Here is a 20,323-nt window from a genome sequence, read left to right as displayed (position 1 = left end):
CTTTTTCCATTTCCATGAAAATATCCAAGCAATTTTGTTGTTGCCTACACAAACAATCAGATATTGTTGCAAGGCAAGCATGAATCTCACCAGCACCTCCTGTACCTGTCCTGCCTTGGTAAAAAACCAGTTTACATTTTCGTTGCAACGTGCCAACGTCTATTTCATGTATGGGACGGCCGCATTGATGTTAGCTTAGCAGTTTCATCACACAACGCGTTTTATTGACAACAATCATGTTCAGCTGAGGCTGTTTAGGAAATCAACAAGGCCATTTATGTCTTCAAGTAGGAAGACAATATTTATTCAGTTATAACTTATAAGTATGTTAATCCCTAGCAGCAATTCACAGTAGCCAGTGGAAGTCAACCACCATGAATTAGAAGATCAAAGATCAATAACTAAAACGTTTCCTTTTAAAACCTTATGGATATTAAAACAAATTCATACCTTTCAAAACAACAGACATTCGCTATGTACAACAGAGTGAATTTAATGGTTTAAGTAAAGAATGAAACAACAGGAGTTCATAATTGGATTAGGAAAATATCAAGACTCCAGAAGCAGCAAACTGTTTGTCTTTGTTTAATAGCAATACAAAATAAATTGCAACCTTGTTAAATAGTAGTAATTGTCATTACATCATGAGAATAAAGGTGAATTTTATGAGGTCAATGATAAAAAGTTCTACCTATCTCATCAAATATTTGCGAGTCATAAATAAAGTTTGAGATTTCCACCTCTATTTCTGAATCAAAAAAAGAAGCATAACCAATAATGCTCTTCCTCTCTACACACCAGATGGAACAAAGAGATGATCCATTCAGAACACAATAATGTAGTACTACTATCTAATTCACTCACTAAACTGATTGAGAAAATGAAAATAAATTAATTAATTAATTAACAAATCCTACACCAACAATTCTAGAGAGTTAAACCAAAAAAACATTATATTGATGACGTATGAGCAAGAACCTCATTAAGCATTTCATCCTCGCCATTCACGCTTCTAAGAAGCTCTGCATCATTCTCCTCTACACTGGAGAAGTGCTGTCTCTCAAGTTTCGCATGAGCTGCGACGAAAATGAGCTTCTGTACCTTCTCAGACCCTAATCTTGAGGCCCCTCCTAACAATCTTGTGAATGACCAATCACACTTAATCCCACTTGAGGTTGCCTGAAGGAAAAGAAGCCTCACTGCAACTTTACTAAGTGATTTAAATTCTTTAAGACAAGTTTCCCACACAAGCCTACTACTCTGTGGATTAGCAATCTTCATCTTCCCGGTAACAGGATCCTGCTGCTTCAGCTGAACTGCCTGAGCATACAGTGGGTCCAAACCTTCTGATCTCCACTTCATAAGCTCCATTAGCGCGATATGAGCCTCCTCCCCTGCAACGAGACGGGTAACGAATTGTTCAACGTCCTTCTCTTGCTCGTGCGTCAAGCACTTGAAAGGGGGGAGGTACTTCCCACTGGCATCCCTAACCAAATACTGCGGATCAAGAATGAAGGCAGCTGACCATGCAGGCTGGTAGTTTTTCTTAAACCGCCTCTCGACTATCCTCTCAACAGGCCCCTCTACAACATTATATTTGGTGCACCACTCCTTGATTTTAGACCTCATCTCCTCCCAAAGAGGAAGGCATTGCCCAACTAAAGGCCTCTCTGCCTCAACCTCTTCGGCCATCGACATTATCAACTTTATCAATGAATGAGCAGCCTCTACTTCATTCCAAAATCCAACATCCTGAACAACACCAGCCACTTCTGCAGCAGCAAGATCCTCTAAGCAAGCAACTTTAAATGTGTCATCCAACACAACTAAATGAAGAATTTGTGAGCATGTTAGGACACCTTCCAACATGGCAATAAAAAGACCTGAATTCTTAGAAATATCACATTTAGGAGTGGGGACTGTAATAAAGGCAGGAACTTCAACCCCTTGCAACCTATACTTGAGGAAAGAATTCCTAACCTGCGGTCGAGAGTTAATCAAATTTGCGATTTTCATACACTTTTCGGTTACTCTCCCAAATAGTGGAAGCTCTCGAGTGAAGTCCTTGATCAAACTACAGAATCCCTGAATCTGACAAGATAAATTAACCATCCAATTATTCTGGAGTTCTAAGCTTTTCAATGCTTTCCCTTTATACCTATCTGCAACGATGCCTACACATCTATGTGCATTGCCACCACAAATATCTCCAACGGTCTCCCACAAGACCTCCTCCGCATGCTGCGATGGCACTACTCCACCGTTCGAGTAGACCACCTTGTGGAAGACTCTGGTTCCATTAGGAAGGTTAACCATAAATTTGACCAGACGCTTGTCCCCTTCACTGCAAATTTGGCTCTTCCATCCATCAGAAGCAACCTGAAAGAAAGCTGCATCCCGGAGTCTTGCTTCGGACACCCTTCTAGCCTCCTCGAACTTGGAATCGAGCCTCGAGCATAGAAGCTCCCTTCTTGACACCTCAGGTAAGCCGACTTGTTTAAGAAAAGCCGTGAACTTGGGATGTTCGAGGCTCGAAAATGTCACCGATCCACAGACCTCGAAGAACCAATCAGCTAAGAGATCAAAGGCTGCATCAGCTTGCTCTTTACTCAATGCATAAGCTGGTGAGGCCTTGGGGCTCTTGAGCCTCTTCACACTCTCCTCCAGCATTGCCAATGGCCTTAAATCATCTCTACCACCAGACAAAATCCTCAGGCCTTGCAGTTCCCTAGTTTGGTGAGGCATAAAGCCCATTAATCGAGACGAATCAAACATGTTTATTGGAGACACGTCCAAGGAAGAGTCAGAGGCCCGCTTGCGCTGCGACGAGGGCGAGGCAAGAGGGGGTAAGCTAAAATTGGGGCAAGCTCCTCGCTTGAGATGCTCGGAAGCAGTTCTTGATGGGTTTGACGCAGAGAATGCAGCATCGCAGAGGGTGCACTTCAGCTTTACTGATTTTGGGTGGTTGGTGTCGGGGTTTGTGATCAAGATAGGATCGAAATGAGCCCAGTACCATGCTCCTTTCCCTTTCACCGCCTTTGTACGGAGAGCCAGTAGCCTCTCATACCGCTTGCCCACGGCGTCCGCCGCCACATCTTCAGCAGATGAGTTTGCATTAGACATTGACGAGGGCTTTTTCTTTTTTGTAAAAATCGGAGCTTTTTAGCTTTTGCTTTTGTGGGTAGTTTATGATCGTTGTATCGCCATTTCAGGCTGAGTAGCTTTCAAGTGATGAAGGATGAGTTCTTTTAAGAGGTCGGATTTTGGTTCCACCGCATTTTCTCACCGACGGCGGTGGCCGTGTTCTGGCAGTTACGAAGTTTTGAGGCTAAATTGGAGCTTGGACCGCGAAAATAAAATTTGGGTTAGGGAGACATATATATATAGACAAGGTGTGAGTGAAGTGCTCTTGACTTGTTTGTCTGTGTGGAGATAGAGATAGTGGTGGAGAAGAAAGTAAAACCAAAATGGGGATTTTAAAGTAAGCAGCCAAAGGCATCAGCAATGCAGCAGTAGCTAGTATAAATCTATTTTCATCTACATATCAATTTCAGATACTAGGAGTAGTACTATTAACTAAAAACAAAAGAAAAAACTGATTCAGATTTATTAAAAACAAAAATTATATATACTTATTAATTTAAATTTCTAAAATAAAACCTCAATTGCTACTTACCCAAATTTCTTACTTACTATCATATTAAAGTGTTTGAGTATAAAAAATGAATGGAAAAAAGAGTAATTATAGATTAAATTAGGTATATTTAAAAAATAAAATAAAATCTGATGCGGGTGCCCGAAACACCTTGTGCAGCTTCCCGCTGTTGGAGGGGTGGTACGGGCGGCGGCCACGTGTGGGGAGAGTTGCAATGCAGCTGCATTGTTGATGCTCAAAAGTTCAGTTATCTCGAATCAAATATTACATCACAGCAGTAGTTTTGAATTTTGATTCACTCCAGCTCACGATTCTTACCCATCTACCTCCGCCACTAACCCAAATGCCACCCAATCACTCTTCTTCACGTAAATTTTAATTTGTCACATAAGATTTAGTTTAATTGTAAATCATACTTTTTAAGAGTAAGAAACTGGCTACAAATTTAAATTCATGACTTTTTATTTAAATTTTCAATTATGAAAAATAGCATAATTCGAGCAAAGTCAGTAATTTTAAGGACTAATTGCTTTTATTTTATGACGGTTGAGAAAAAATTATATACAACTACCTATATTTAGGCAGATTATGGTCTTACTTTGAACCAATATTTAAGTGAAAGTCATAAATTTTTCATCCATTTCTCTTATTTTATTACTCTGTTTTAAACTTTAATAAAAATTTAGGGTGGCTAATGAAATTAGAGTAGTGTACCACGCGTGCACGTGCGGGAATCAACGAATGAAAAAGCTGCATGATTCGTTAATATATGGCCCACTCGAAATGAGACAATCATATTGACTATTTGGTCAACATGAAAAATAAGGTAGCCATGTGTAGAACTGACAAATCGTATGAATTGAATTATAATTACATGAAACCTAAAAATTGTGTGTTTGTATTAGATAAACTTCATGTGTGTTCATATTAAATTATCGTATCATATAAAAAATTATCAGTCCTAATTATATGGACTGATGGAAGGGCTAGGAAAGGCATTTATTTAGGAGAGTCTGGGCAAGGGAATTTTCACAGCCTGGTTGATTATCCAAAATTTGGTCTGATTAGTAAAATGGGTGCCTTTTCACTAGAGCCCAACATGCTCGTAATATAATCAATATTTTCAGGAAAATAAAAGCAATATTAGAAACTTATAAGTCCTACATAATGGGTTAACGGACTTGTTTAACAACAATTGCGAGTACGCAAATTATAATTCAAAAAAAAATTCACTTAAATTTCTTAAAATAAAATTAGGGTACTGCATGCTTAGCTGGTTTGAGAAGAAAGATGAGATATAAGAAGATTTGCAAAGTAAGATAAGAAACGCGGGTTTCGTATCAAAATAAACTCTGATAAGGGTTTTTTCGTTTTTGTTTAGTAGACAAGAAATGAGATAGAATTGATATCCGATCAAATTTATGAGATACACTTCTTTGTATTTTGAGGAAAAAACTGCAGGCTTGAATGAGCTATTGAAACACAAGGCTTACATGATATGTTAATTAATTTAAAAATAATTATATAAATATCTATATTTAGGCATTACCAACTTATCTAAGGAATCAAAATGTCTAACTTAAACATCTACAGTTTTTACCTTAAAAAAAAACACTTAATAAACTATTTGACTATCACTGACGTTGATGCATCTCGCCTCCACTTTGAGCATTCACTGGGCTTTGATAATTAGTATGTGGATTTTAAGAATACGCCAGAGATGGTAATGGAAATCAAACTTAATGTTAATTAGAAAAAGTGGCTTGTGTCTTCGTTCAAATGTCAAACACGCCATCAAACCTTTGGATTTTTTCACAAAATACTGCTTAATCGATTGGTTGAACTTTGATTAAATTCGTATATTAAATTAGTGGGACAAGTGCAAGCACTGTTAATAAGAGTTGTTAGCTAAAACAACCCATAGATTTAATGAAGTGGTTGATTTAAATACAACCGTGGCTCCCACAGCATGATTTGACAATTACTGCTAATGAAGATTAGCTTAATCAGTCGAGATTTAGTACTACTATAACTTATTAATATAAATTGGTTATTTTTCTCATTTATCCTGTGGGTAACCAGACTACTGCTTTCTAGGTATTCTCTTAATTAACATAGGGAATTAAGCCTATGATAAAAAAACATGACTATAATTACACCTAGTACCATCCAAAGTTCATAGACCCCCTACCCTAATAAAAGTTCAAGTGAATTTCTCTTTAAAAGTATCACACATAAAATATATAGTACTTTTTTATATTATTATTATTATTATTATTATTATTATTATGCCAAGAGGTATTGGCTTTTTTTATGTATAGATTTGAACGGTACTTTCTTCGTCCCATTCAAGATATACACTTTTCCTTTTTACATTTGTCTCGCTCAAGATGTCTACTTTTTATATTTAGAAATCTCTCCTTATTAAAATATACTTTTGCCACCTAACAATTCCCCTCCTAAAGTCATATGTCACTCAAGAACGTGAACATCTAGAATGTGACGGATTCACAAAATTAAGCACTACTCCTACTACTTCATTTTGCCTTTTTAAATAGTGGATTAGGTAGTCGATTTTCATCATATTAAAATCACTAAATACTTCCCAAACAAGTGAAAATTATGGCACATACACAACTTTCAAACTCTCGAATGATGCTAATTGCCGTCGTATTAATTAATTCAAATTTTCAGTTTAGGAATGCTTTCACATGTATATATTGCTAAGGACGTAGCTTCTCTCACACTTCAAATCAAATCATTGACAAAACCATGAGCTTATTTAGCGCCACAAAATCTCTCACAATTCACCTTCCCACATTAAGTAAAACACACAATTTCAAAAAAGGCTTCTGTCCACATTCGAGTTGATCACCCTCGCAGCTTCCAACTCCCACACGATTTTCTGTCTGTTTAATCTCATCATAATAGCCATCATCGTCGTCAGCAGCAGCAGCTCAATGTGGAAGATTTTATTCAAAAAATGAACAAGGGATAACAAAGTGAGATGAGAACATACACAATATTTTGAGGTTCATGCAAAGAATCTTGTATTTTTGTCAGAGAATCTTCAGTAAGATCCTGAATGTAATGTAATTTCTTGAAATTGTGAAGTGAAAATGCTGTCTCCAATTTCATTACTACACAATGCAAAGCATCAGAAGTTCCTCACTCAGCAACTAAACTAGGAAAAAAGAAAGCAGATTGAGTCAGGCAAATCATGCCTTGCTCTGAGTTGACATACACTCCTTGGCAACATAAGGAGGGCACGGCCCTAAAATCCTTAATTCTAATGAAAAACGGCTAAAGATTCACACGGGATAGGGATACAATCAGCACGCTATTTCATGGCTTTGCACTCTAGAATCCTCAGCATTATGTTCAGAATGTACAGAAGGCAAGTTGTCGCTGTGATATGAAGCAGAGGAGGTGAGATTTGGCCTTGCTCTATTGTAGGCTACTTCATATCTTTCTTCAGAGACCGGGTTAGAAGGGACGGCGCCAAATGAAATTGTGTGCTCGTATTTTGGCTTCATAGGCTTTTGCTCCACCTGATTTCCAGAAACAAAGCTGCCGATAACAACCTGTTTGTAGCATTTCAAGATTCAGTATCAATTTGCAAGATCAAACTGTAAATTGCATTCCGATGTTTAACGGCAAGTACCAAAGTATAGACAGACAACCTAAATTTCATGCTTGTCAAAACATTAGATTACCCTTCTATCTATGCCAATCATTAACATTATGAGGCCAGTTTCATCAGCTTGAATATTATCTCATAGCATAAAATTTCAGATGGAAAAACCGTCTTACCTGAACAGGGCCAGCTGCTACTATCATCCCAGCAAGTCCTCCTCCAAATACACGACCATCGGGGCCCACTAGAGAGACACTCATCCCTCCTGATCTGCTTTTTGCCAATCCTTCATCGCTTACAATGAAAGATCCTGTTAGAGAAAGTATCTCAAAACACCCCTGTGGAAAGCAATACAAAAAATGAGAATACTATTTCTTCTACATACATTACCATATGAAATTCAGTATAAAAGAAACAAGATTTTACCTCGTACGTTAAAGTACCACCAGAAGAATTAGATTGACGCAGTGTAACATTTGAGATGGCACCATTTGCAGCCAGGATGCAAATTGCTCTAGATACTTGTTGGGAAAATGATATTATCTTCATATTTATATCCTGTCATTAAAGAGTGAAGCTATAAGACAGTAGTAAAACACGAGATAAAGAACCTTCTGATCAACCTTGGCAGTAAGTATTTCTATCATCTAGAAGATATGCAAGATCATAATATAATCACAGTAATAATGAGTTAACACCACCACCAACATTGACTAAAGACATGCGCTCTTATTAAGTAGATAAACACAACTCTTTTAATTAGTCGATCAAAATAACACCACCAACAACATTAATTACTGCAGTGAAGGATCTAAACAGTATACTTCACCCTCACACAATGTATCTTAATTGTGATTTCATGACTTTTATTCACTAAAGATGATATTGTTATCACAATAAAATTTGTAAAGGATCACATGACTCAGGTTAGAACAAATTTGTAAAGAGAAGCACATTAAGGTGTGTAAAGAAACTAAATCAGTACTGTATAGTTAATTGGTCATAATCAGAAGTACCTCGCCAGCATTAACAGTAATCACATGAGGTGTAAAACTTCCCCCCGCGGAGCATGCCAGTTCACCCCCTACAATATAGAAACATATGGCATTTGCAGGATCAGATTCAGAATATTGTGAAACTTTTAAGATCAATTGCAAGTATAAATCTATTAAGGTAATAACTACAGTAATAAATATTGCCAAAAAGAGTACAACTGTAAATCAACTCCACATATTTTTTTTTCAGCTGAGTCCAGTTCGCCAATTGGAATACTAGCACATAACTAATCCTCATAAACTTTTCAAGAACTTCACCAAGGCAATGCAGTTTTACTAATCCTTCAGTAGCCAGAGGAATTCCAACAAATTCATTCTTTCACAAATAACCCCAATGTGCATTACTTACATTCCCTCATCTAGAAACAGTGAACATGCATCATTCTAGAAATCAGAAAATAGATACTCTGGTTTGATGTCTACAGATGCAAAAAAACACTAGCTTAGAGAGGCTAGTTTTGAGCAGAGAATGAAATATAAACATGTTAGAAGGATAAAAGAGGTGCAAATAGTAAGCTCTACAATTAAACATCTTGTTTACGAGTATAACACTGAAACTGCAGAAAGCCCAAATTGTTTACATCATCTCTCACTCATTCGAGTTGTTTATTCTCAGATTGCCAAATGCACAACCGCAATTATTGAGAAAAGACAGATCTTTTGTTTTGTCACATCAGCTCGAGGAGCATAAGTAATAAACAAACACTAATGATTCTATGAAAATTTCACTCATTGTGCCAAAATCACCAAACTACCAAGGTTTCTCCTGACAGGTGTCCCAATACCAAACCGCATGTAAAGTTGAGTCAGAAAACAAGAATGCAGTCCAAAAACACAAAAGGTGCAATTTCAATGAACGCATTAATAACATTACAAATCATACCTGGACTTGAAAAATCCAATTTATGTTTTTTCATTGAAGAGTTGAGGGGCCGTTCCGAATAGTCGCCCGTAAACGGAATGGAGGCCGATATCGGCATAGGAGACAATGCCAAGATCGAGCCATCCGCCGCTGCATACTTTCTGGGCCTTCCCCTCTTCTTCTTCCCTCCAGCTGGGTCGGGGCTTTCAACTCTCAGCTCCACCCTGTAGCTCTCATCACCTTTCTCAGTGACATCAGCACCATTCAACCCTTCTTGTAATCCCTCCATTCATGTGCTAAAACAGACAGTTCGACAGTAAAATCCTTAAAACCTCAACAAGACACAGCGACGTTTTACTATAAAGGTGGAATCTTTTTCAGCTTCGACACTCAAAGCTAGGCAAAATAAGATTACAGAATGTAGAGTAGTAGCGATACAAAAAAGAAAGGGCATTCAAGTATGATGGCTGACTGAATATTCTGATATGATGTCAGTTTAGTGCAGCAGAACTACTAGTAATAATAATACGTAGCTTCAGAAAATGGAATGGAATACTACTACTGAATTTATTTTTTTTGGTTTCTTGCACACTTTTTTTTTCCTGAGATGTAATGAAATTAGGGTTTTTGTGAGGAAATAAAAGGTGGAGATGAAAATAAACTAGGAGTGATAATAATTAATTTGGTCAGCAGCAATATTTTAATTTTAAAATTCAGAGTATTAATTACGGCTAATAAAATGGTTTCAGGTCCGTCTTGTTTTCAAAAGGAATTGGAATACATAAATTTGAAAATACGGGAAAAGAGTATTGTCATGGAATATTGAAATGACAGTTTAATTAAGGTTGGAAGTTTACCAGTCCTAGATTTCAGCATGTTCTTTGTCTATTCGATAAAAGAAGTTGACCATTTTCAAAAAATATGTGCCCTTAAATTTTGGTTAATTTACTGTAACTGCCACTTTGATGACAACTCGGATTACTTGCATGTGACATGTATCTATTAAAAATCACATGTATAAGTAATATTGTAGCAAGAAAATCGAAAAAATTTAATTAATAAAGAGTATGAATAAGGGTAGGAGATTTCCCTTTTTAAAAGAGAACCACGGAATAAAATAAAGATATCATGTCCCATATATTCCATCAGCTGCTAGCTGGTAAGTTAGCCCACAAAACAGTGTGTGTTTTTTCTCAATTCTTTTTGGGGGAAGTTATGTTGATGGAGTTCTAGATCAAGTATACTTCCTTTTGTGAAATTAAATCTTAAAAATCTATAAATATGAAATGTGTATAACAGAATAAATACTGCAAATCGAGGCATGTGATTTTGATTCTTTGGATTTTTTGTAGTGCCTTTAAAATCATATCAACATTATAAACAAATGTTATAGCAGAAGCAACATGAAACAAATGGAATCAACCTTCCAAAAAAATTACTAGTATTATAAATAAATGTTGGAGTTGGAAACTCGCTACAACATCCAAATTCGAGAGCCTCTATACTGTATACACACTACGCACACAAGAAAAGAACAGTAGAACTCACCTGTATTTACAACATTGAATAATCAAATAACTCAGTATAACTTAAGGCCATGATCAATGTTCATATTTCAAACTCGCGCCACATTAATCAGAGGTGATTTAGGGAGCACAAAATGAGCTCTCCTCTCCTCGAACGAGTACTCAAGCTCCTCTTCAACTCGAGCAATGGATGTCGTCTTGATGGAAGCTGGTGTTACAGCTGTCTGCATTGGAATGGATATTGCTGTGGGTGTTAAAGGTGCAGTTGTTGGTGTCTTCTGAGGTGTTCTATTCTCTTGCTCAGCTCTCAACTTAATATTGGGAGGGGTCCTATTGATTGTAAGCAGCTTCTGCCATAACTCATCGTGTTTCCTGTTCAAGTCTTCCATGACATTTGCTGCAGTTGTTTTTGATGGATTTGCTGAAGAAAGAGGAGAGAAAGGCTTTCGCATCAATTGTCGCTCTGCTTCACGAGCATTTGATAAGTTGGAAGAATGTTGTTTTGTGGTAACGCCAGCCTGGTTCAGACCTCTTCTCGGAACTGCAAACCAAGAACCAGAAACAAATTTACCAAAAAAAAAGAAATACTATCACACCCTTGTCTGTCACCTTCTAATATACTTCAGTACAAATATCTTTTACTTAATAGTACAAACAAAATGACCACCTTTCAGCTTTGCTTATTTTTAATCTATATACATTGATCACATCTCCTCTACTTCCTGTATTTTTTAAATGCTCATCATCATCCAGTGAACTTGCAGAGGCTAGGGAAGACAGAAAATAAAGGATTTAAGTGCTGGAAATAAGAAAATGATTTACCCGATGAGGAAGCTGCATGTCTATCATCTTTGCGACAGTTCTGATCTGCGCACTCATTTTTCTTGGTGGTCCGAATATTAGGGATAACTTTCACTGCAGGGGTCACATGAGACTGCTGCATAGGTTCAACATGAGATACTCTTCTACTACTTGCCCCAGCATATGATAATCTAGGTGCTTTCTGATTTATACACTCATTTTTCTTGGTGGTTAGAATATTAGGGATAACTTTCACTTCAGGGGTCACATGAGACTGCAGCATAGGTTCAACAAGAGATACTTTTCTACTGTTTGCCCCAGCATATGATAATCTAGGTGCTTTCTGATTTATACACTCCTTTTTCTTGGCGGTCCGAATATTAGGTATAGCTTTCACTGCTGGGGTCACATGAGACTGTAGCATAGGTTCACCAAGAGATAATTTTCTATTACTTGCCCCAGCATATGATAATCTAGGTGCTTTCTTCACATTGGGGTTCTTTATGGGACTAGGCTTTGAACCATAAACAGCTTCCTGCTCCGTTAATAACTGTCCTTGGTGTTTCTTTTGGTCCTGAAAAAAATGCCCATAAATGCACAGGCAGGGGAGAGAGAATAAAAAGTTGAGCAACAATTTAGGTTGTAGAAATGTATACCCTCTGTCTTTTCCGCTGCATTTCTTTATCTTTCCTGAGAACTTTATAACTTTCAATGATAGTAAGCACACGGACCTATAAAGAGGGAGAATGGAGAAAAAGGAAAAGAAGATGAAAGTCTGTCCGGATAAATGCAAATGAGAGCGGGAAATTTACATTGTAAACTTGAACTTACGCCATCATAAATGAAGTCAATTCCTCTCTCATTTTCCCAAGCTAAGATTTTTGAAGCAAGTGTATCCATCATTGCTATTGTAGCACAACGGCAATAGAGAACGGAAAGACATTAAAATTAACTATGTGATTTAATCATAAGACTGCTGCATAAGAAGGCTTCTTTGTTGTGATGCCTATGTACCTGGAAGCTTATTGACCAAAGCACGAGCCTTTTCAGCACGTTTAAGTGTAAGATGAGCACCTCTCCCAGCATTATACCTATTACCGTCCTACAGGAATATAATGATAATTTAAGCAGTTGTACCAAAAAGCATCTCTTAAAAACAAGAAGCAAGACCAACCCTATTATATTTTTCGAGCCAGCTTTCCTCTTCACGCGCAGCCATCCACTTCTCAACCTTCTCGAGAATTTCTTTCCTGCTGAGAGCCTCCTCTTTAGCTCTAGCTATTTGAAGCTCAATTGCATCAAGCACACAAGCAGCATCAACAGATCCTTTTACCAATCAAGAAATTAGTAGGAAATATGGGTTATGGTGAAGCAGAGAATTTTCATTATAATGATCACAAGTAGTACCAGATTCAGTAGCATGCATTTCCATTGCCATCGCCATTGCACTATCTCTCTCCAGAGTAAGATGAGTCTTCCTACAAATGGCCTCCAACTCATCCCTCTTCTTCAGAACAAGTTCCTTCATCTTGCTTTCTTTCAACTCTTCCAAGCGAGAAACTTCTGCCTCGACCTGGAAAATTAAAAGTGGAATTGCTCACTACCACTCTCGTATACCATTTTTTTTGCCTATACAATCCAAGCCAAATGTAACAATGAGGCATTTGACTCACATAATTAATGTGGCCAATAGAAAGCATGTTGGGCTCTGTTATCTCGTCTTCTGAAGCAGCGAGCTTACAAGTAACTTTCTGAAATATCTGTTGCTCTTCGGTTGGTGTGTCCATTAAGTTCCAGAGCTCCAACAATGAAGCCGTAAGGTCTTGTAACTGCCAATGTAAACACAGTCATAAAATGATGTTTTATGGATGAACAAAGACTAGTAAATAAGCAGTAGAATGCTTGCCTGCTGCATTCGCTGTAATTTAAGCTCTCTTAGTTGTTGTATAGCAGTCCCCAGTTGCTCTATAGTACTGTTAGTAATATTTTTTGAGCTTTTAGCTTCTCCTAAACTCGGATGGATTTCATTAGCAACTTTTTTGAAATCCAAACCAAGCACCACACACAGAGAGTGCAAAGAGTTCAGGCGGTCCTGTGTCATCTTCTGACACTTTTTCTACACAAAGATCACTCATAAAATATACCAGAGGCTAAATACATAATTAAAATTGAATTTCAAATGCAAGAGAGGGAAATTACAAACCTTTTCCATTTGAAGTGCCCTCAAGTCTCTGTGCAATTCCTCAAGCTTCTTTATCGAAAGATCAGGTTCAATGGTTATTGGTTCATTAGAGGAAACCCCATTTGAGATACAAATTTCATTCTTTATGCTCTGCATCTCAGTTAGGACCTCAGACACTTGATTCTTCCTAGCATTTTTTCTCTTTCTCAACTCCTCTATCAGTGGTTGGATCATTCTGAGTTCAGCCTTCAAGCTTTCAGGTTTATGATCAAACTGAATAAAGAAATACCATTTCATTGACAAACAACATACAGAGAAATAAAAGCTTTCGAATTAATTCCGCAATATATATGCTTTTTTGTTCAGCAAATCCTATTCAAAACAGTGACCACCAAGTCTTCCTAATTCATTTTACTGCAAATGGTGTTTGAAATTAAATAGTGACAATCTTATATAGATATGCAATCATGTCAATTCGGAACTTCTGAATTATAGAAGCTTTAGATGGATTTGACACTGATCAGCAAGTTGATGTTGGAGAAAATGACATCCGAGTAGAAGAAAGATTCAATACATAGACTAATTGACCAAATCAAAGGCTCACCTGCCTGATATGCACTGGTTGCTCTCCTATTTCAGAGCAGATAGCAGCAAGCTCTGCTTCAGCATCAGCAATTGCCAGCCTCAACTGAGCTCTACGCATGTTAGCCCGATCTACTTTTCTTCTGAACACTTCTAAACATTCTTGTTCAAGTTCAACTATCGTCTTATCCCTTTCATCATCAGATTCCCCAATCTCCTCCCATATTAACTGATGGACAGAGCAGAAGATCATAAACGATATAAATTACATTCTGTAACATTGACATCCAATCATGTGATGGTCTCAAGAGCATCACAGAAATATGTATTTTCTAATGGTTAAAAGGCAAGAAGAAGGGGGCATAAGCAATCTGTAAATGAGAGCTACAAATATTTACCTGCAATTCATATAGAATAGATCTAAATGCTGATTGCATGCGCAAAAGTACATCGCCTTGACATGCTGACATTTTAAGGTGACTAGACCTGCCAAAAGATTGGTTTCAGTTTTGACATACCAAAGGAAAGAAGTGTGGTAAAATAACGCAGCACACAGGAAGATAATGTGGAACAAAAATGTGCAAATATAAAAATGAGTAGGGTGATGTTTCAACTATTCAAGGCAATAAACCACACCTGTTATAGAACTATGGACCTACCTATGTCACATCAGCCAAACCCAAATTTGAAGTAAATGCTCGAGATTAGAACATGAACGCAATATTCCCTTTTATTTAGATGCTGTAGTGAGACTACTTGTTAATGTTTTATGTAAGAGACTCTTACTTAAGTCATTCCTCTTTGTGGTGTATTTGGCAATTGGCATAAAAAGCGTGTCAATTCATTTCTGCTATGGTTGAATGTGAGTTTGTGACAATGGTCTAAGATTAAATGCACATTTACACACACACACATTACTTGCCACTCATAAATCTGCCCTCGTTGAACTATCTCTCAGGTCTCTGATATCAACTCATTAACTTTTATCTTTAGTTTCATCCAGCATACACACAGTTATACTCCCAACCTAATTGCTCAGGCGTTTGTTTATAGTACTATAAAACAAGAATCTGGCAAAACCTTTTCTATCTTTTACAACGAACTCGTTTTAAATTATGAATATCATCGTATGAGGCTCTGAAATGACAATCTTAGCTAGAGAGAATATTATTGCCCGTTCGCAGCTGCCATTAAAAAAAGAAGAGATAACCCAATGAGTGAAATAGCAGACTCTAAAAGTAAGTTCATCTTCAATGAAGGTCCAAGACTGTTAAAAATTGTCAGTTTCAGAAATTATAACGCAACTCAGAAATAGGATATCGAAATGCCTCTTCCTATCAAATCTCCCTCTTTTTACAAGTAATTCATATACTCTAGACGTCCGACTTGGACATATCTCAGTTATTTTCATACTACTCCAATAAACAATCAAATTAGAGAAGAGAAGAGGAAGAAAGACAGCAAGCAAGCGCACCTGAAAACCAAAAAGCAGACGCTACATACGTTTGCCTCGTTAAATTGTGTTGGGCGAAAGTTGTGATTTGCGAGGAAAAGCTGAGAAATAGGGAGTGCGATACTTTGGAAAATTTGACCGTTAGGACCCGAGAAATTGACAGGGTTTTAATATGCGCATGCCCAGGTTTAAATTTGAATCAGACAGTAATCATTTTATATGCTGTTGTTTAGAGTACTCCTACTATATAATTTAACTCGACACGTGGCTGATTGGATGTGCATAATTATTCGGTGCAGCAAAAGGCGGTTTCGTCGCCTTGGCGGTCCCATACTCCGGCTCGACATCATGTGAGGGGGTTCAATCAAGAGTCAAGGATGTCAAAAAAATGAAAATGTCAAAATGGGTAACCGCATCCAATCCTTAATACTCCCCTTTCCACATAATTTGGGACACTTTGACCAGGTATGAGTTTTAAGAAAGTGAGTTGAAAAAGTTGGTGAGATGTATGTTCTACTTTTAAAGTATTAGTTTTATAATAAAATGTTAGTAGAAATAAGTTAGTGTAATATGTGGTCCACTAACAAAAATAGTAAAAGTGAAATTAGACAAATTATGTGGGATGACCTAAAATGGAATACTGGGTCAAATTATGTGGGACGGATGGAGTACTAGTCTCTTCGTCCCATAGAAATAGACTAATTGAGAATGATATGTGTTTTAATGCGCAATTATTGATAAAGTAAAAGGGAATGAGAAAAAAGTAATTAAAATGTATAGTGAATGGTGAAGTCCATAAATGATAAATTAAAAGACAAAAGAGAAATTTTTTCATAAATACTCCATCCGTCCCTAAAGAATATGCACTTTGGGGACGACGCGAGTTTTAATACCCCCTCCTTCCCATTGAAGATGACCCACTTTCCTTTTTGGTTTGTCCCAATCAAGATGACCCATTACTTAAAATGAAAATCCATTTATCTATACTTTATTCCCTCTCTTTTACTTTACTCTCTCCACTTAACACACAAAATAAAGTTGCATAAAATCCCGTGCCACTCAAGAAATGGGTCATCTTCCTTGGGACGTCCCGCTTTAGGAGTCCTGGTTGAGATAAATTAATAAAAAATGCCTACTAAGTGTTAAAAGGGGGTCCCAACATCCACTACAACTAATAAAAAAGTGTTAAAAGTGTTAGAGTTTGTATACTAGAAATCACGTTTCGAGTGATTGAATACTGTAAAACTCTTATTTTATTTTTCAAGGAATAAAATAGATTATTTTTGTCATAATGTTGTTATGTTTTACATTTAGGAGACGTTTGGTTAATGAGTTTCAGCCATATTAGAATTATTATCCGCACGCTACCTAGTGTTTGGTTACGTAGGTATGTTATCTTTTGGCCCGGTTTTAAAAGCAAAGCCCACACTGTTCATTTACTTTTCAGCTGATAATTATCGGCCAAAATTGCTGCGATTATTTGCTGGCATTGAACGGCGTGTCCGATTAATGCATTTTTTGTCCCAATTGCCCTTCGTCGTGCTGCCATTTTGAAATTGAACACAACTCATACAAAAACCCTCGTCTCACAACAAAGGCATTGTAGAAGAAGTGGTTGCGTATAATCCAGCGACGGAATTCTAGTCAAAGAGAACCAATTGCTGCCGCACCAGGTAATTTTGGGGTTTTAGGCTATATTCTGTAAATATGTAGACATTTTCGTTGGATTTCGATGAATCGTCTGTCGGATCTAGTTTTCAAAAAGAGATCTTCAGTGGGTATTTTGTTATAGAGCAACAAAGAGTTACGATTTATGTATATGCTATATTCGCAAATAAATGTGTTGGGTCTTTGACCAAGGAAGTTGGATACTACAGAAGATAAATTTCATGGTTGGGTTTAGTGGGTAAATGTGGGGAATAAATTGGTAATTTTCGTATGTGTTTTGTGTGGGTATCATCCATTATTTGGTTTGTTGTTCTCTAGTTTGGTTGTTGCTATACATTCAGCATATTCTTTTAATTAAGTAGGCCAATTTTGTTGTATGCTTTACAGATTTATTTTGTGTATGCTTCTCCAGTTTGGTTGCTGCTGTATGCTTCTCCAACATACCCTTTTAATTAAGTAGGCCAATTTTGTTTCATCCAGTTTAGTTTGGTTGCTGCTGTACATTCAACATACAATTTTGTTGTTTGCTTTACAGATTTATTTTGTTAATCATGTGTATTCTTTGTGGACATTTTGTTGGTGCAGTCAATTGATCCATCTTACTGAAATACTTGATGGCACGTCCATTTCGTTTATCCACCGCCGTTTACATCATGATAGAAGATATAGCGCATCTCTTACGTATTCAATCACTCATCCTTTTGTACTTAGCTGTGAAAAGAAGAACACGATATGGGTGACGTGCGAGGCAACGTCTAATTCAGTATTCACTTATAGATAGGATGTCTCCTCAGGTGAAACATATGAATAGACTCGTAGAAGTTAGTGACATAGACTGTTTTAATAACCTGCGCATGGATAGGAATGCATTTGGTCGTCTATGTATCCTTTTGAAAGAGGTCGGTGGTTTGCGAAAAGGTAGGTATGTGCTGTTGGAGGAACAAGTAGCTATTTTTCTCAGCATTTTAGCCCACCACAAGAAAAATCATATATCAGGTTTTGATTTTAAGCGGTCTGGGGAAACAATATCCCACTATTTTCATAATGTTCTAAGAGCTGTCCTTAGGCTTCATGACATTCTATTGCCTCAACCCGAAACAGTTAACAACACTTGTGTTGATCCTCAGTGGAAACATTTCAAGGTAATTTGTTGTCTGACTAGTTAGATTTGGTGGTTTGTCAGTTTCTATAAGAGTTGGTTTGCATTCCTAAGGTTTTTTGTGATTCGTCATAGGGCTGTATTGGCGCCTTTGACGAGACATATATAAATGTCCTTGTTAGTAACGCGGATAAGCCACGCTATCGAAATCGGAAGGGGCAAATCTCCACAAACGCTCTCGTTGCCTGTGACCGAAACATGAGGTTCATATATTTTCTACCTGGGTGGGAGGGTTCTGCTGGATATTCCCGCGTGCTTAAAGATGCCGTTAGTAGACAAGGGGGATTGAGGGTGCCCAAAGGTTTAACTAAACCAATATCTTTGATTTTTATTGATTTTAAAAAATTGGTTCTTTTTTTGCTGACTAGTACATGACATCAGCCCTTATCCGAATGTGATATTTTTTAGGAAATTATTTTCTATGCGATAATGGATACGCAAACTGTGAAGGATTCTTGACGCCATACAGAAATGTTCGTTATCATTTGAAAGAATGGGGCGTTGGCACCCAAAGACCACAAAATCCATGGGAGTTGTTCAATTTACGTCGTAGTAAAGCTTGTAACATTATCGAGCGAGCTTTTGCTGTGCTTAAGATGCGGTGGGGCATATTAAGGAGTGCTAGTTTCTATCCGATTAAGATCCAAATCCGGATCATAATGTGTTGCTTCTTACTCCACAACTTTATCCGTGGTGAAATGAACAATGACCCAATAGAACAAGAAGTTGATGGTGCTATACAGGTTGATGCACTTTAGGAAGCAGATGGTGAGCCCGAATTCATCGATCAAGTTGAGACATTTACGGCTTGGACTCAAATGCGGGATGATTTGACAGCTTCCATGTGGAACAATGTCTGTATCAACCTCTAGTTTAGATAGAACTACTAGTTTTATGATTTTCTTATCTTGTTATTTTGTTTGTGAATGCTTGAATTAACTATGAGACAAACTGACATTTTTTTTGTATTTGTATTGGTGATTTACAGCAAGCTAATGTCGACCTCAACTAACGAAGTTGACGTGATACCCGAGTGTCTTTGTGGTGGTGGGAAGATGAATTTATTTTGTGCTGGGAAGGATGCCATACACAGTGGACGATACTTCTACAAATGTCCTACCAATGAAAAACATTTGCGGTCATTTTTATGGTGTGACGGCTATCATAGTAAGATTGGAGATGACAAGCAACCAAATTTTGTTTTGAATCAAGAGTATCGTCCAGCTAAAACAGTAAGAAACAATGATGCAGAGAAAAAAAAAGGCTATCTCACAAAGGACACGGTTGTGGATTTTGTGGCCGATGTCAAGCTGAATGGAGGATGAACTATGTGTTGGTTTTCATGGGTGTAGTGTTGTTGTTGCTAGGAGTTATTTTAGGGAAATTGTTCTAGTTACCTATTTTACTTTGTTGCAATCTGGATCATTAGCTTAATTTTAATTTTCAGTTTGTGTGAGACTATATAGATCTATTTTGTGATGTACTCCATGATATCTATGCAATGAACTATGGCAACAATTTCGATGATCTTGTGTTGTGAATTCATTTTCGAAATGACCATTAGGTATTTGGTTGGTAAAATCACATTTTTATTGGCAGCTGCTATCATATTGCTAATTTATTGATCAAAGTAGCATTTATTCAATCCTTTGGTTGGTGGGTGAAGCATTGAAGTTTATCTTCTTTTGAGAAATGTAGTGAGTTACTAATGTGAAGTGTGAGCTCATTATGATGACTTAGCAC

General features: G+C 37.3%; 3 protein-coding genes and 1 long non-coding RNA gene across 5 annotated transcripts; 1 reads left to right on the top strand and 3 right to left on the bottom strand.

The window, feature by feature from the left end:
• Positions 1-696: 696 nt before the first annotated feature.
• Positions 697-3,457, bottom strand: LOC125204643. The gene has a single exon (XM_048103351.1). The coding sequence runs from the start codon at positions 3,121-3,123 to the stop codon at positions 952-954; it is 2,172 nt and encodes a 723-aa protein (XP_047959308.1). The 5' UTR covers positions 3,124-3,457; the 3' UTR covers positions 697-951.
• Positions 3,458-6,766: 3,309 nt separating this feature from the next.
• On the bottom strand, positions 6,767-9,829 carry LOC125207619 (AT-hook motif nuclear-localized protein 3-like). The gene is made up of 5 exons (XM_048107029.1): positions 9,231-9,829; positions 8,309-8,376; positions 7,719-7,850; positions 7,469-7,630; positions 6,767-7,239 (listed from the first exon to the last, which is right to left on the bottom strand). Exons 1-5 carry the CDS (start codon positions 9,496-9,498, stop codon positions 6,988-6,990), a joined length of 882 nt encoding a protein of 293 aa, XP_047962986.1. The 5' UTR covers positions 9,499-9,829; the 3' UTR covers positions 6,767-6,987.
• A 784-nt stretch (positions 9,830-10,613) lies between these two features.
• LOC125203758 (65-kDa microtubule-associated protein 9-like) lies at positions 10,614-15,905 on the bottom strand. 2 transcript variants are annotated; one of them, XM_048102194.1, is made up of 13 exons: positions 15,775-15,905; positions 14,699-14,786; positions 14,323-14,529; positions 13,740-13,991; positions 13,443-13,652; positions 13,210-13,365; positions 12,944-13,109; positions 12,711-12,862; positions 12,551-12,638; positions 12,368-12,441; positions 12,193-12,267; positions 11,558-12,110; positions 10,614-11,276 (listed from the first exon to the last, which is right to left on the bottom strand). In XM_048102194.1, the coding sequence occupies exons 2-13, from the start codon at positions 14,768-14,770 to the stop codon at positions 10,825-10,827; spliced, it is 2,457 nt and encodes an 818-aa protein (XP_047958151.1). In that variant the 5' UTR covers positions 14,771-14,786; positions 15,775-15,905; the 3' UTR covers positions 10,614-10,824. The 2 variants fall into 2 exon arrangements, with proteins under 2 accessions (XP_047958151.1, XP_047958152.1); XM_048102195.1 differs by lacking the exon at positions 15,775-15,905 and adding an exon at positions 15,381-15,397.
• Positions 15,906-17,237: 1,332 nt separating this feature from the next.
• LOC125203296 lies at positions 17,238-20,098 on the top strand. Its single transcript, XR_007173331.1, has 2 exons — positions 17,238-17,426; positions 19,569-20,098. It is a non-coding gene; the product is annotated as an uncharacterized LOC125203296 (long non-coding RNA).
• The last annotated feature ends 225 nt before the right edge of the window (positions 20,099-20,323 follow it).

This window comes from Salvia hispanica, chromosome 2 (genome assembly GCF_023119035.1).
Source record: "Salvia hispanica cultivar TCC Black 2014 chromosome 2, UniMelb_Shisp_WGS_1.0, whole genome shotgun sequence".
Classification (NCBI taxonomy): domain Eukaryota; kingdom Viridiplantae; phylum Streptophyta; class Magnoliopsida; order Lamiales; family Lamiaceae; genus Salvia; species Salvia hispanica.
This window is presented reverse-complemented; position numbering and strand designations above follow the sequence as displayed.